This window comes from Lepisma saccharinum, chromosome 11, assembly GCF_977018435.1.
Source record: "Lepisma saccharinum chromosome 11, izLepSacc3.1, whole genome shotgun sequence".
Taxonomy (NCBI): Eukaryota; Metazoa; Arthropoda; class Insecta; order Zygentoma; family Lepismatidae; genus Lepisma; species Lepisma saccharinum.
The window spans coordinates 73,589,387-73,602,654 of NC_139239.1; the positions used below are offsets into that span (position 1 = coordinate 73,589,387).

Below are 13,268 nucleotides of genomic sequence, written 5' to 3' on the forward strand. Positions count from 1 at the left end.
GTGTAGGAGTTATAATGCAATTCCTATTTTGATTCTATTGTTATTTCATTAAACTCTTTCTGGTATACTAACGTAGCACTACATATGGTAAATGAACACGCCCCAGTACATAAAAAGGTCTAGATCTCTCTATTTCTTCATCAAAACTAGTTACTAAGAGCTTCGTGTTATTGTTTCTGATGATTTAAACAAAGAAACGTAAGAAGCAGCCTTAATTTTCCCGACGAAATTCCCTCTCCCTGAATGTTAACAAATAGAAGCAACCGTGGCATCCGCTGTAAGCTATTTTGGCTTCAGCTGACGTCACACACGCTCTCGGTATACCTTCTATACTCTAAGGTAGGGACTGTAGTACTGTGAACACGAACAGAGCTGATTTCCATGTTCTAGAGATTAGAGTAATTTTTAAAAAATAGGGAATCCAGGGCTATGGTCATTTTTGTATGTTGATATCATACTTCCTCCCATTGCCACAGTATGAATCATTAGGTATGAGGAGTAAAGTGAATAAACAAAGAAAACAAACCCATTGTCTCAAGGGGTCTCAGGTTGGATCCCCTTTTGAGGCATATTGCACAGTGCTTCAGGTCCAAATTTAAACTATAGGTCCAGTTTCGATTAGCCCATCATGAGGATAACGTTTATATCAAACTTTAAAAAATACTCTCAAGGCTTTTAAACTTGATGATGAAATACAAAAGATTTTGGTCTTTAAAATTATTATGAATGATAATATATCTAAAACATGGCAGTTAGGAGGGGCGATCGATCACCCCTGTCACCCTCCCCTTGGATCCGCACCTGGTCACAGGTTCAATCCCTGTTGGAGACACATTGCACAATGGTTCAGATCTCACTTTAAACTGTAGGTCCAGCCATGATTAGCCTTCTGAAACATAAAGTGGACTTAAAACTTGGGCTATCAGTAAACATGGCAATGAACTGATAAATATTAGTATAAATTTCAGTTACAAAATATGGATTAAGTGTTATAAGTTTTCATTAGTGAAATTATTCAAATAATTTCACAAGAAGACCTGAGGAATTTTACTTACATCTCAAACCATTCTTTTAATAGAATAGATAATCTTTAAACCATGACAGTTTCAAATGCTGTACCTTATGAAGAAAGCTTACGATATGAATTATGTAGCTGAGTGCAATTTACAAATTGAATTATAATAATCATAACTACAACATTTACACCTTTACAAAAATAAACTTACCTAGCAACATTTTCACCTGTCTGCAGTGCACCACAACTGTCCCATACATCAGCATTGATGATAGGTACAAAGAAAACTTTGGTCGGTTATAGCCTGATGCTTTAATACTTCGTGAGATGAAGTGTTCTATGATTTCCTCACTGCAAGTAATTTAAATATTATGCAAAATACTGTGTTATGAAAATTTCTTACGTTAAAAAGTTTTCTTTTAAAATTTAAACAGATAAAAATTATAGAGGGCTATCGAAAAAGAATGCCAGGGAACTTTTTCATTTCAGAAGAGTACTAGAACATACAACTATTATAGTGATGGCTTAATTAAATCCTCCGTTTCACAGTGTGATCCATCATCTTACATTACTGGCCACCTTTTGCAATGTAGCACCTTTACAGTAATGGATCAGACAATGAAACAAACATACTGATCATAAACTCCTGTCCTGGCCAACTTGTTAAACAGACCTAACTCTATATGATCATTTTCTAGGGCTATGGTAAAGATCCAGTTTTAGTCCCTCCTCTACATGTGACAACCACAGAACTCTACTACAAATAATCGCTGCTCAAATACTGAGTGCAGATGCTTGTGGAATAAAGAATTATGCATATTTTTGGCATTCACATAATCAAAAACCATATTCCTACTTCAAGTGTCCTATGTAAGTGATGATTTTTTAAAACCCAACATATTTTTGTATAGCCACATATTTAGTACAGTTAAGACTAATCTGTAAAAAAAATCCAAGCTAAAACAACACCCACCTTAAAATTGATGAATATGAATAAATGATAGTGTGCAGATTCAATATATGAGGAGCATTAAAAAAAAATATTACCCAAGAATATGTCACCTGGTTGCCACTGGTAGTAACAATAAAACGTGGACTCAGATAATGACTTTATTCCCACCTCTACATGTGATATGCACTTCCACAGATTGACGCATGGTGCACTGCACTGACTGTATTGAGAAGTGTGCTCTAAAACAATGTTTTCACAAGACGAACAAATGGCATTCATCAAAATTTAAGATGCACATGGAAGAAATACTGTAAAGTGTCATGACTACGAGGTCAGTCTCCTTTGTCACACAGTGACAAGGGGACCTACTGTGAGTAGTGAGTATTACAGTAAAGTTCTGGAGAACCACCTTCGTCTAGCTATTCATTGGATGGCCAACACTTCTGGCGAGACATCTGATTGTGCTGCACCCAGGGTTAGAAATCCTGGGGGGAACAGGGGGGATTTCCCCTCAAAAACAATATTGTCCTAAAAAATCCCTCCTCCAAAAATTTCCAAGGGGGGAGTATTTGTAGTGACAACAAAGATAAGCTATTAGTTTTGACTTGTAATATACATTACAATGGATAAAGCAAAAACACACATAGCAGTGTGGTTGTGAGTGTTGCATGATTTTCCTCTTTCTCTCTGCAGAAGAGATCATTAACAGATCTATACCAATAACAATGTGCGCAGAATAAAACTAAAACAGGAGATAAATATAAATATGAAAAATAATTGAGTTATATTATCAGAAACAAAAAACTAAAAAAAAAACTTACATACACAAAAAAATTTCAACTATTTTATAATTTGTTGACATCTTTATCCAGTTAGTAAAGGAATTATTTTATTTCTGGTATGTACAAAAGTGCAAGCCTCATCTACTGGATGGGTCAAGGGTGGCAGGTAGTGAAATCTCCCTCAGATATGAGGGGGAGCTGCGAATAAGAGGAAACCCAAATAAGCAGTTCCGGACCGAGGCGGCAAGGCTATCAGGGTGTGGAGGGTGTCCAGTGGCATGGACATACTCAGCAAATACCTATCACACAGCCTTGTGTCACGGCGAATAAACACCGCCATAAAAGTGTTTGCCCCCAGTGCCTTGTCGGCCGGAGGGATCCAGAAAAGCTAAAGGAGTTGGAACCCTGACAGAAAACAAGGGTGTACCTGAGAACCCACAGGTGGCAGCCCCACCACTCAGGTGTAGGCTGTGACAGGCCCGATTAGCAGACAGCTGAAAACAAACAATTCGAGATAAGAAAGAAGCAAGCCGGACTGGAAATTGGAGACGCCACAAGCTATGAATAGGGACATTGAATATTGGAACACTGGCAGGAGGGACTGAAGAAATTGTGGATCTAATGGAGAGAAGAGGAATCGACATCTTTGAAATGAGCGAAACGAAATGGAAAGGAAGACGAAGTGGGATTGGATTTGCAGTCAGAAGTGGAATAAGTGAGGAAGTAGAAAGGGTAAATGACAGAATTATGAAACTAAAAATGAATGTAAGAGGGGAAGTAATAGAAATAATTCAACTGTAGGCCCCACAAACAGGATGTACAAGGTAGGAGAAAGAAGAATTTGAAGAACACACAGGAAAGGAATGGCAAATTGTGATGGCGATTTTAATGCACAAGTGAGAAGAGACAGGAAAGGATATATGGAAGTACTTGGAGCAGATAGATTGCGACAGAGGAATGAGAAGGGAAGGAGGTAACTGGACTTTTGTAAGAGAAATGGACTGTTAGTAGGTAATAGCTGATTTAGGAAGAAATATGACAGCCAGAAGATTACAAGATACAGTTGGAATAATGAACAAAAGTCTGCAATAGAATTGGTAAACAACAAAGTAAAGAAGATAATGAACAACATTAAAGTAATACCCAGTGAGAACTTACACAGTGACCACAGGCTACTAGTAGGAGATAGAAAATAAAAGATAGAAGAGACGAACAAGAGAGAAGGATAAGAGTGTGGAAGTTCAAGGATAAGATGATAAAAGAGAAATATCAAGAAATATTGTAAACAGAAGTGCCAAGAGATGAACCCAAAGGAGTAGAAACAGAATGGACAAGATTTAAAACAGAATTGGTCTAGGAAGCTGAAAAGTTATGTGGAAATAAGTAAAAAAAGTAAAGTGCTCCTCTGTGCTTTGCACCATGCCATGAAGGAGTATAGGGGGTGTGGGGTTAGGGCCCCACACTTTCATGATCTCGGCCGAGCTGGGGGTGATGTGATCAGCACCATGCACAAGGCTGCCTTTACCCCCCAGAGTTTCTTCCAGTTACCCACTTTATACAACGCTGAGTGGGAGCCGGAGCAGCTTGAACAGATTGAAAAAGTCCCTGGTTCTCCCCCACCGGTGATCAAATTCAGGTTTCTCGCACGGTAGTCAGACACCCTAACGAATGAGCTACCGTGGCTACTTTATGTGGAAGGACAAGCAATTAAAGAAAGAAACACCATGGTGGAATGAAAGAACTAGAGGCAGCCAAAACAAAAATGATGCATTTAGAAAATGGTTTCAAGTTAAATCACAGAATGTACGAAAAGAGTTTGTGGAAAAGAAGGAAGAGGCAAAAACAGTAGTAAAGGAGGAAAGAAGAAAGTGGAAGAATGGACCAAAGTGCTAGAAGAAGATGTAGATGCGAACAAGAAAGTATTGTATGGATTAGTGAGAGAAAGGAGAAGAGAAAGAGGAGACAGCTGAAAGAAAGCTAAAAGATGAAAGGGGAAACGATGTAGAAGAGGATGAAGAAATAAGGAGAATGTGGAGAAATCATTGAGAAATTGCTGAACGTGAAAAAGGAAATTAACATGAAAAAGTGAAGGAAAAAGAAAACAAGAAAGAAAAAGTGAATCTCACATGGAAAGAAGTGGAGGAAGATCTGAAAAGAATGAAGAGAGGCAGAGCACCTGGAGTAGTTGAAGTGCCAGTGGAAATGATACTAGGAGCAGGAGTGATCTGTGTGCAGTGGCTGTACAGTGTGTTGAAAACAGTGTAGCAAGAGAGAGAAGTGCTAAGAGATTGGACAAAGGGACTAATAGTTCCCATATTCAAGAAGGGTGACAGAAAGGAATGTAAAAACTACAGAGGAATAACACTTATGTGCCACTCAGCAAAGGTGTATGAGAAAATATTAGAGAAAAGAATAAGGGAAGTAACAGAACTGAACATGAGAGAGAAATAGTAAGGATTTAGAAGAGTCAGGTCAACAGTAGATCTGATATTCACCATAAGGCAAATGCAGGAAAGGCACTACGAGTATGGAAGGGATTTGATTATGGCATTCCTAGATATAGAAAAGGCATACAATAGCATGGACAGAACAAAGATTTGGAAGGGTCTAAGAGAGAAAGGTGTGGAGGAAGAGATAGTGTGTAGAGTATAGAGCACATACAAGGCCAACAAAAGCTGTGAAGATGCCAGTAGGAAGAACTGAGAGGTTCAGTGTAAGTAATGGACTAAAACAGGGAAGTGCTCTTTCTCCACTGATCTTCATAATTACAATAATTGCAATTAACGAAGACGTGGGGAAGAAGATAGGAGAGGAAGAAATGAAGGCCCTATTGTTTGCTGATGACTTCGTAATATGGGGAAATAGGGATGAAGTAGTACAGAGACAGCTTGATAGTTGGAATGAGGAAATCAGAAGAGCAGGAATGAAATACAGTGCTGAAAAGTGTGAGGTGTTAATAAAAATAAGAAACAGAGCCAGAAATGAACCAAGAATAAAGATGGACACAGAGGAATTGAGGGTAGTGGAGAGCTTCAAATATCTAGGAAGCATAATTGAGAGAAGTGGAAGAATAGATGAGGAGGTAAAGAGAAGAGGACAAATGGGTGGTGGACTATATCAAAGTGTTCGAAGATTAATATGGAACAGGGATGTACCTATGAAATGCAAGAAGATAATAGTATATAACACATACTATGTGCCAATAATTATGTATGGAACAGAGACAATGACAAAGAGAGATGCAGGCAGTGAAGATTAAATGTTTAAGGCGTATATTGGGGAAGACTAGAAGGGATAGCATAAAAAATGAGGAGATCCGACAGACAGTGAATGTGGTGAATCTTCAGAACAGGATAGATCAGGCATAGATGAGGTGGTTCGTACACATGAAGAGGATGGATGCAGAAAGATGGCAGTGGAAAGAGCAGATAGTGGAGAGTGTTAGGAGAAGAGGACAAGATTGGAACACAATGGAAAGAGAGGAGTGGTGGAAGACCAGGAAAAATGGAGAGGCTTGACTTTTATGCAGACCCAGCCACAGGCAGAAAATGGCAAAGGATGATGATGTACAAAAGTAACAAATTAATTCCTTTATGTATTTAATAATAATAATAAGTAATTGTTATATTTAATAACATTATAAATGTGTATATCATATTTTATATACATAAGGTGACCAGCATTCTCTTTCATCCGGACATGTCCTCCTTTTTAGATGTCTGTCCGGCATCTGGGCGGATTTTGTAGAAACTTGTAAATGTCCTCCTTTTTGGAAATAATATAGCATCCATCATAGAAAATGTGCTGCATAAAGAATGCTTCCACAGCTAAGAATCATCATGTGTTATTTTATGTCTGAAGTATTTCACTTGGGGCACGTTAAGTATTCGAGCAATGCTCACTGAGCTGAACCATGATCACTTTGCCCGAATGAGTCATTAGTATTTAGGGTCAGCTGGACCTTTGGCACGCGAATGGGCGAATTTTTTCAAATTTTCCACTCCATTCGAAAAACCTCTTGAATATTTCAAAATATGAAAAATTACATCAGCTTAGAATTCCTTCTAGAGCATTGACGTGAATTTTCGTGTAGTTTTCTTTCACTGTTGTCTAGATATTCTCAATACTTTCGTGATTACGTAAGTCTATTAAACTATTGATAATATCTAAAAAACAGTGAAAGAAAACTACACGAAAATTCACGTCAATGCTCTAGAAGCAATTCTGAACATATGTAATTTTTCTTAATGTAACCCATTGCATAGCTCTCTGAGTGGGGAATGCATGAAGTCTGTGCAGTTTCTTTTCGAGCTATACATACGCGATGCAGAAAAGCGTAGTGAGAATTTTGATTATTAAGTAATATTTACTAGCGAATATTAGATAGTGTAAATTCAACAATGATTTCGTAAGAAAATATGTAGCTTTTAAGGATGGAAGAAATGATTATGAGGAAGAGTGTAAAGTTGTTGTCATTCTTCCCTGCTGTTGAAAGAGTGTAAGAAATATTCTCGGCATTAAAATCATATTTCTTGTTCCAATCTAAACTACTTAAAATTTTAGTTCAATGTTCTGGAAGTAGTTAAGCAAAGCTTTTCATTCACCTATTTCATTTAAAAATTCAAGAATTGGAAAAGAAGCAAAACTCTATTATAGACTGGAGGCACATAGTGGCTCGGATCGCACTTTAAACTGTAGGTCCAGTCCCGATTAGCCATTGTGTGCATAAAGTGAAATAAACACTAAAACTCAATCTCAAATTATAGATATTCTTAGTTATTGTTGTCAGGTGTTAAAAGAATACATTAGGGTAAGAGGAAATTATTGGAAAAGATCATCGGGGAAGTATCTGTGAGCAAAGTGTCTGTAAGATAAGATTATTTTATTATATTAAGAGTACTAATGACAAATAGGTTGCGAATTTTTTGCGGTGCCCTCTTTCTTATGGCTTTATCTTGATTTTCGCCATCCTCTGTCCTTTTTTATGAATGTATGTGTCTGGTCACCCTATATATACATATAATTATGTGTGTAGATGTGCGTGTGTAGATTAAGATCATCCTACCCCCACCAGCCTTCACCTCAAGTCCAATATCACAGCATGTAAATGTGATTCATGGATGAAATAAATCTAATCTAACCTAAAGTATCATGTTGCCTAGTTCAGTGGGGTATCTGCTTTAGTGGTGACTTTTACAAAAGGAATGTACTGTGATGTGGTCTCACAACAGTTCAGAAACACTGCACTAGGTGGCCAAAATATACTATTTGCTCCGTGACCAGGTTTAGTGGCCATTAAGTCAAATTATACATGATACACTCGAAAAAGCCCAAAACAAATATTTATGCCAGTAGTTCCCAAAGTGTGCACCGCGGCACCCTGGCTGGCTTTCAATGATGCCACAAAATGTTTCAATATTTCCACTGAAATTCAATTAATGATAATATTGTTCCAAATATGTGCTTCTTTAGTACTTTTTACACATAAAATGTTTCTGAATTTGAAATGTGTGTTTTTCTTAACTTAAGGCAAGCAACGTAACCACACTAACTGAGCGTTGCAAGTGTTACATAGGCCTACATTCTGACTTGGGTGCTGCGGAAAGATCTTAAAACAATAAGGGCACCATGGAACGAAAAAGTTTGAGAACTTGTTTATGCTAAATGCAAATGTAAAGGATCTCATGATTTGGCACACACAAGATGTACTATCCAGGAGTTTTAGCAAAAAAAACGCAGATTCAATCAGGACTCAAACCCAGGTCTCTGGCATACCTTACCATCGCTCTACCAACAAAGCAAGCCCTGGTTCCACCTGATTTTTTGCATGGTATTCCAATGTTCGAGTCCTGTCAAGCCTGCATCATTTGCTAAAATTCTACAAATGTAAAGGGGTTTGATACTAGATTTTTTATTTACTTCAAGAAAAAACAGAATCATTAAAGGTACATTTGATAAGTGTGATAAAAGATGCAGCAATATTTTATTTTTCTTCTTCGTTTTTAGTTTTATGTGCATGTTCACATGCTAAATTCAAACATTTAAAACTATATTTTACTATTAGATTCTATTTACGAAATATGTATAAAACTACTCTAGTTATGCGAGTGTGTTTATACTATGTAGATATATTTAAGCCTACTGAAATGTGAAGATAGCACTTGGAAAAAAAAAGCCTATTCAAAAATCATATGTTTTTACACAACTACTGCTTATGTTTAGTTACGAATTCCATTTCAAAAGGTGTATTTTAAATTTAAATACGAGTGTCATTTTAATACAGAGATGTAAATGCAGGCTGTGGAATGAAAAATGCAGATATGCATTGATTTGAAACACTAAGCTGGAAAAACCAACCACAAAAGCCACAGGGTAAAAACTCCCATTTTTTCACCAAAATAGCTGGGTTTATTCCACTTCCAATAATCCAATAACATGTAATCCGTGGAAACCTGTTGCTATAAAAATGTGGATCCAAACTCCCACATTATCAAAAAATAACTCTCCTGATATCCTGATAATAATTATCTGATAACCAAATAAATTTTTAACTATTTTAACTTTATCTTACCAGTTTTCATGCAGAAAAATATCACAGAATTGAAGTTTAATTTCTTGTCTGAACAATTTCTGCAGAATTCTAAGTCATTAGATACCCTGACACAATTATTATAGAGAAACTCCATGTAAAGTAGCAAAGCAAATAAAACTTACCACATCCTTGATACCCGTACACTCATTACTTCCCTACGATGCTTTTCATTCTTCCTCAGGAATGAGATCTGCTTCGTGGCAACCAACCAAATGATGGCAAAAGGGTCGCCTCTTCTTCCGAGAATATCGTGATTGTAAAACATGATGAATTCAGTCTTCAATATCTGCTTCGCAAAATACTACTATCCTAATGTTCCTCTTATTATACAGATGAAGTAATTATCTTAAAAGTCTGTAAATGAATGACAAAAATAATAGGATGAGAAACTAGCACAATTATGCTCATAATCATGTAATATAAATAAGGCTGAACCAATAGCAGTGTATCAAATCACATCTCTTGGCAACAACTGTACTGGTATCAGTATCTGAATAAAGTATCGGTTAGAATTTAATCAGCCAAACTTTTCCAGAGTCCAATAAAATATATAATAAATAGTTTAATAAAATTAATGTGACTATTCATAATCATATTATTAAAATGTCAATTATTATTATTGATGTTATTACATGAGCAGGTAAAAAGATTACATTGAAGCATGGACGTCCGTAAGGGGGGCCCCTGGAAAATAAATGTCGGACTGAAAATTATATATTTCACACATAATTTCATTTCAGCCACAGTAATTTATGTTAATTATTATAAATACGTACGTTGAAGGAACATGACAATTTCAGACTGAAATGATGTTTTTTTGAGGGGGCATCACTATTATGAGGAAAAATATGCCTCCATGCCCCCCCCCCCCCTGGAAAAAATCCTGCGGACGACCATGCATAGAAGCGAGATAAAACAGCATGTATTCATTATCTAACTTATGTCTAGTTACGATCACTAAAATTTGTATAAAAGAGGTGTCCTATCAAAGAAATTAATGTAAAAATATTTGAATGAACTATTATTGAATACGAAAAAAATATATATTAGGTTTATATGACAAAAAGTAAAGCTCCTGATCATTATTTCTGTGTATTGTTAGTAGTAGTGGTATTTTTTTTTCTCTTTGCTAAAATGTGAAAGGGGTCATAATAAATGCTTGAAAGTTTCTGCTTGACATATTTACTTTGGAGGACATGTGAATTTTTTAATATGCCTTCAAAAGACCAATATTCAATTTGATCATTTCAAAAATACCTATTATTATAATCACAATATATTGTGTGAAAATATTTGTTTTATGAAATATTGAGGGAGCCCAGGCCCACCTGGCCCAACCGGTACAACTTCCACTCCACTAGAGCACAATAATTACTTAATCTTACAATCCTGAAGATATAGTAATGTCGTTCTTGACTTATAAAAAAAACTTGGGTCTGGGCTCCCTCAATATTTCATAAAACAAATAGATTCATGAAGCTTAATTTCTCGTTAAAGTAGGTATGAAATAATTACATACTTCAGAATATCCAAGTAAGATTATATACTCAGTGATCTTATTTTGTCAACAACTAATTATCAAACGAGCAAATGCGCTTGCATGCATAATCCCCTGATCCTGCTGCGCTGTCCTCCTGCCCCTAACCACACGTCCTCCTTTTCAATAAGGAAAAGGCTGTCTGTCGGTTGTTCCATTATTACCGAACAGGCGAACATAAACCTGTCACTCAAACTATGCTAGACACAACGATATGGGCAGGGGGGGTGATCTTGCTTGATTGAACTGATACGAATTTAACTTCTCAAGCACACAGCAGAAGAATAAACTGACATTATAACTCACAGAACATGCTAGTAATACTAAATATGTAAATCCGACTCATGTAATTGTGAAACAAGTATCCGTAGGCTGGCTTACAACTTCAATATTCCGTCAACGCATGTTGGATCGAACAGATCGGAACAGATGATGGTTGTGTAAACTGTAAAGCCAATATTTCAGTATCAATTCTCACGTCCAAGTTGCTGTACATGTTTACAATTGCGAAAAATATCCAGGAAAAACATTAGCAAGTGATTTAATGTTGGTTCCAACTCGGTATTTGAGACAGCAACAAGAGAACAACACAAGTCTCACCTTACACTTCTCCTCTTCGAAAACCATTCCAAGCAACTGAGATAATTCGGTGCGGGATAAAGTTTAGCAAGTTGAGCAACGCAACAGCAATTCCTGCTCATCATTGGTTGTTGACAGAAAAGGAGGGAAAAGTTGGCGCAAATTCTGTTCTAAGCAAATAATTACATGTAAGAAATGTAGGGTAAATTAAAAGCTATCTCATAACTAGATCTCGGATTTTAGGTTTTTAACCTATTTTTTTCTTTATAGGTTTGTAAGAAATAATAAGTTATGTCAGCGTTTCGTTAAAAAACGCAACAACTGATGAAGTTTTATAGTGCCTAAAAAACTATTTTGCTTGTTAGAACCTATTTTAGATTTATATGCCTAAATCAAGCCCTTTTTTTTAGGTTTTTATATATATTTTTAAAAGTTTCACAGAATTTTTATGTCACACAAAGGCATTTGCTTTGTTTGGTCACGTAAAAATTCAATGACGAACATGTTTGAAACGTACTCTATGTCGATTTCCTTTCCTCACCTCCATGGTGATTTTTCAAAGCTCTAAACAAAGCAAATTATCTGGTGCCACTGTTACGAGGGTCACTATTTATATTTTGAGCCTAACAATGAAAAAACAGGAATTTGGCATTGAAAACTGCTTTATTGTGTTTTGAAGTATTCTCCTTTATGGTCAATACACTTTTGCATTCGTTCGAATCATTTGTCAAAGCAGTTTTTCCAATCTTCTTGAGATACCTCCATAATATGGTTTTTGAACGCATCAACGGCGTCTTCCGCAGACGAAAATCGTTGTCCACGCAATTTATTCTTGACATTCGGGAACAAGAATAACTCATTGGGTGCCAAATCAGGACTGTACGGCGGATGACCCATCAATTCGATTTTTTGACTGTTCATAAAGTCGGTTGTTAGACGAGATGTGTGACAGCTGGCATTGTCTTGATGAAGAATGATCCGACGGCGTTTGTTTGTTTTCCGTATTTGACCGAAGACCTCTGGCAAACAAATTGTTGTGTACCATTCAGAGTTGACCGTTCTACGTTCCTCTAAAGGCACAGTTGCCACATGACCAATTTTCCCGAAAAAACAGGCGACCATTTGTTTCGATGTGCTTCGAGCGCGAACAACTTTTGTTGGATTGGGTTCATCTTGAAACACCCATACAGTCGACTGCTGTTTACGTTCCGGCTCATATGCATATATCCATGATTCGTCACCTGTTACAATCTTATATACGTCTTTTGAAGCACCACGATTGTATTTATTGAGCATTTGTTTGCACCAATTGACGCGAGCGTCTTTTTGAGTTTTTGTCAAATTGTGTGGGATCCAACGAGAACATACCTTTCTCACAGCTAAATGATCATGTAATATTTTATATATGCTGGTGGAACTAATGCCTATGGTTGCCTCAATCTCATAGTATGTCACATGACGATCTTGCAGTATTAGGTTTTGCACAGCATCAATGTTTTCTTGAACAACAACTGATTTTGGACGACCTTCGCGAATCTCGTCGGTGAGCGAATGGCGGCCACGATTAAATTCGTTATACCAGCGTTTCACAGTGGCAAAGGATGGGGCTTCATCGCCAAATGTGGAAGTAAGTTGATCGATGCACTCTTGTCTTGATAATCCACGTCGAAAATCGTAAAAAATCATCGCACGAAAATGTTCACGAGTTAATTCCATTTTATTGTTGTTGCGCAATCTCCAAGGCAACATACGAGGGTGGTTCAGCATGCTCCGCCCCTGACATAGAAGGAACCCTCGTAGGAAAACCAAAT

General features: G+C 36.9%; 1 protein-coding gene across 2 annotated transcripts in view; it reads right to left on the minus strand.

Annotated features, from left to right (window-relative positions):
- LOC145995318 (uncharacterized) overlaps positions 1–11,504 on the minus strand; it is an 83,591-nt gene extending 72,087 nt beyond the window's left edge. The window contains exons 1-3 of one of the 2 annotated variants that reach the window (XM_083131927.1): positions 11,479–11,504; positions 9,464–9,695; positions 1,227–1,366 (exon numbers count right to left, since the gene is read on the minus strand). In XM_083131927.1, the coding sequence (XP_082988053.1) occupies positions 1,227–1,366; positions 9,464–9,606 (283 nt within the window). In that variant the 5' untranslated portion in view covers positions 9,607–9,695; positions 11,479–11,504. Of the gene's footprint in view, positions 1–1,226; positions 1,367–9,463; positions 9,696–10,860; positions 10,982–11,478 lie in introns of those variants that run through there. The other variant, XM_083131928.1, reaches the window with a different exon arrangement.
- Positions 11,505–13,268: the final 1,764 nt, after the last annotated feature.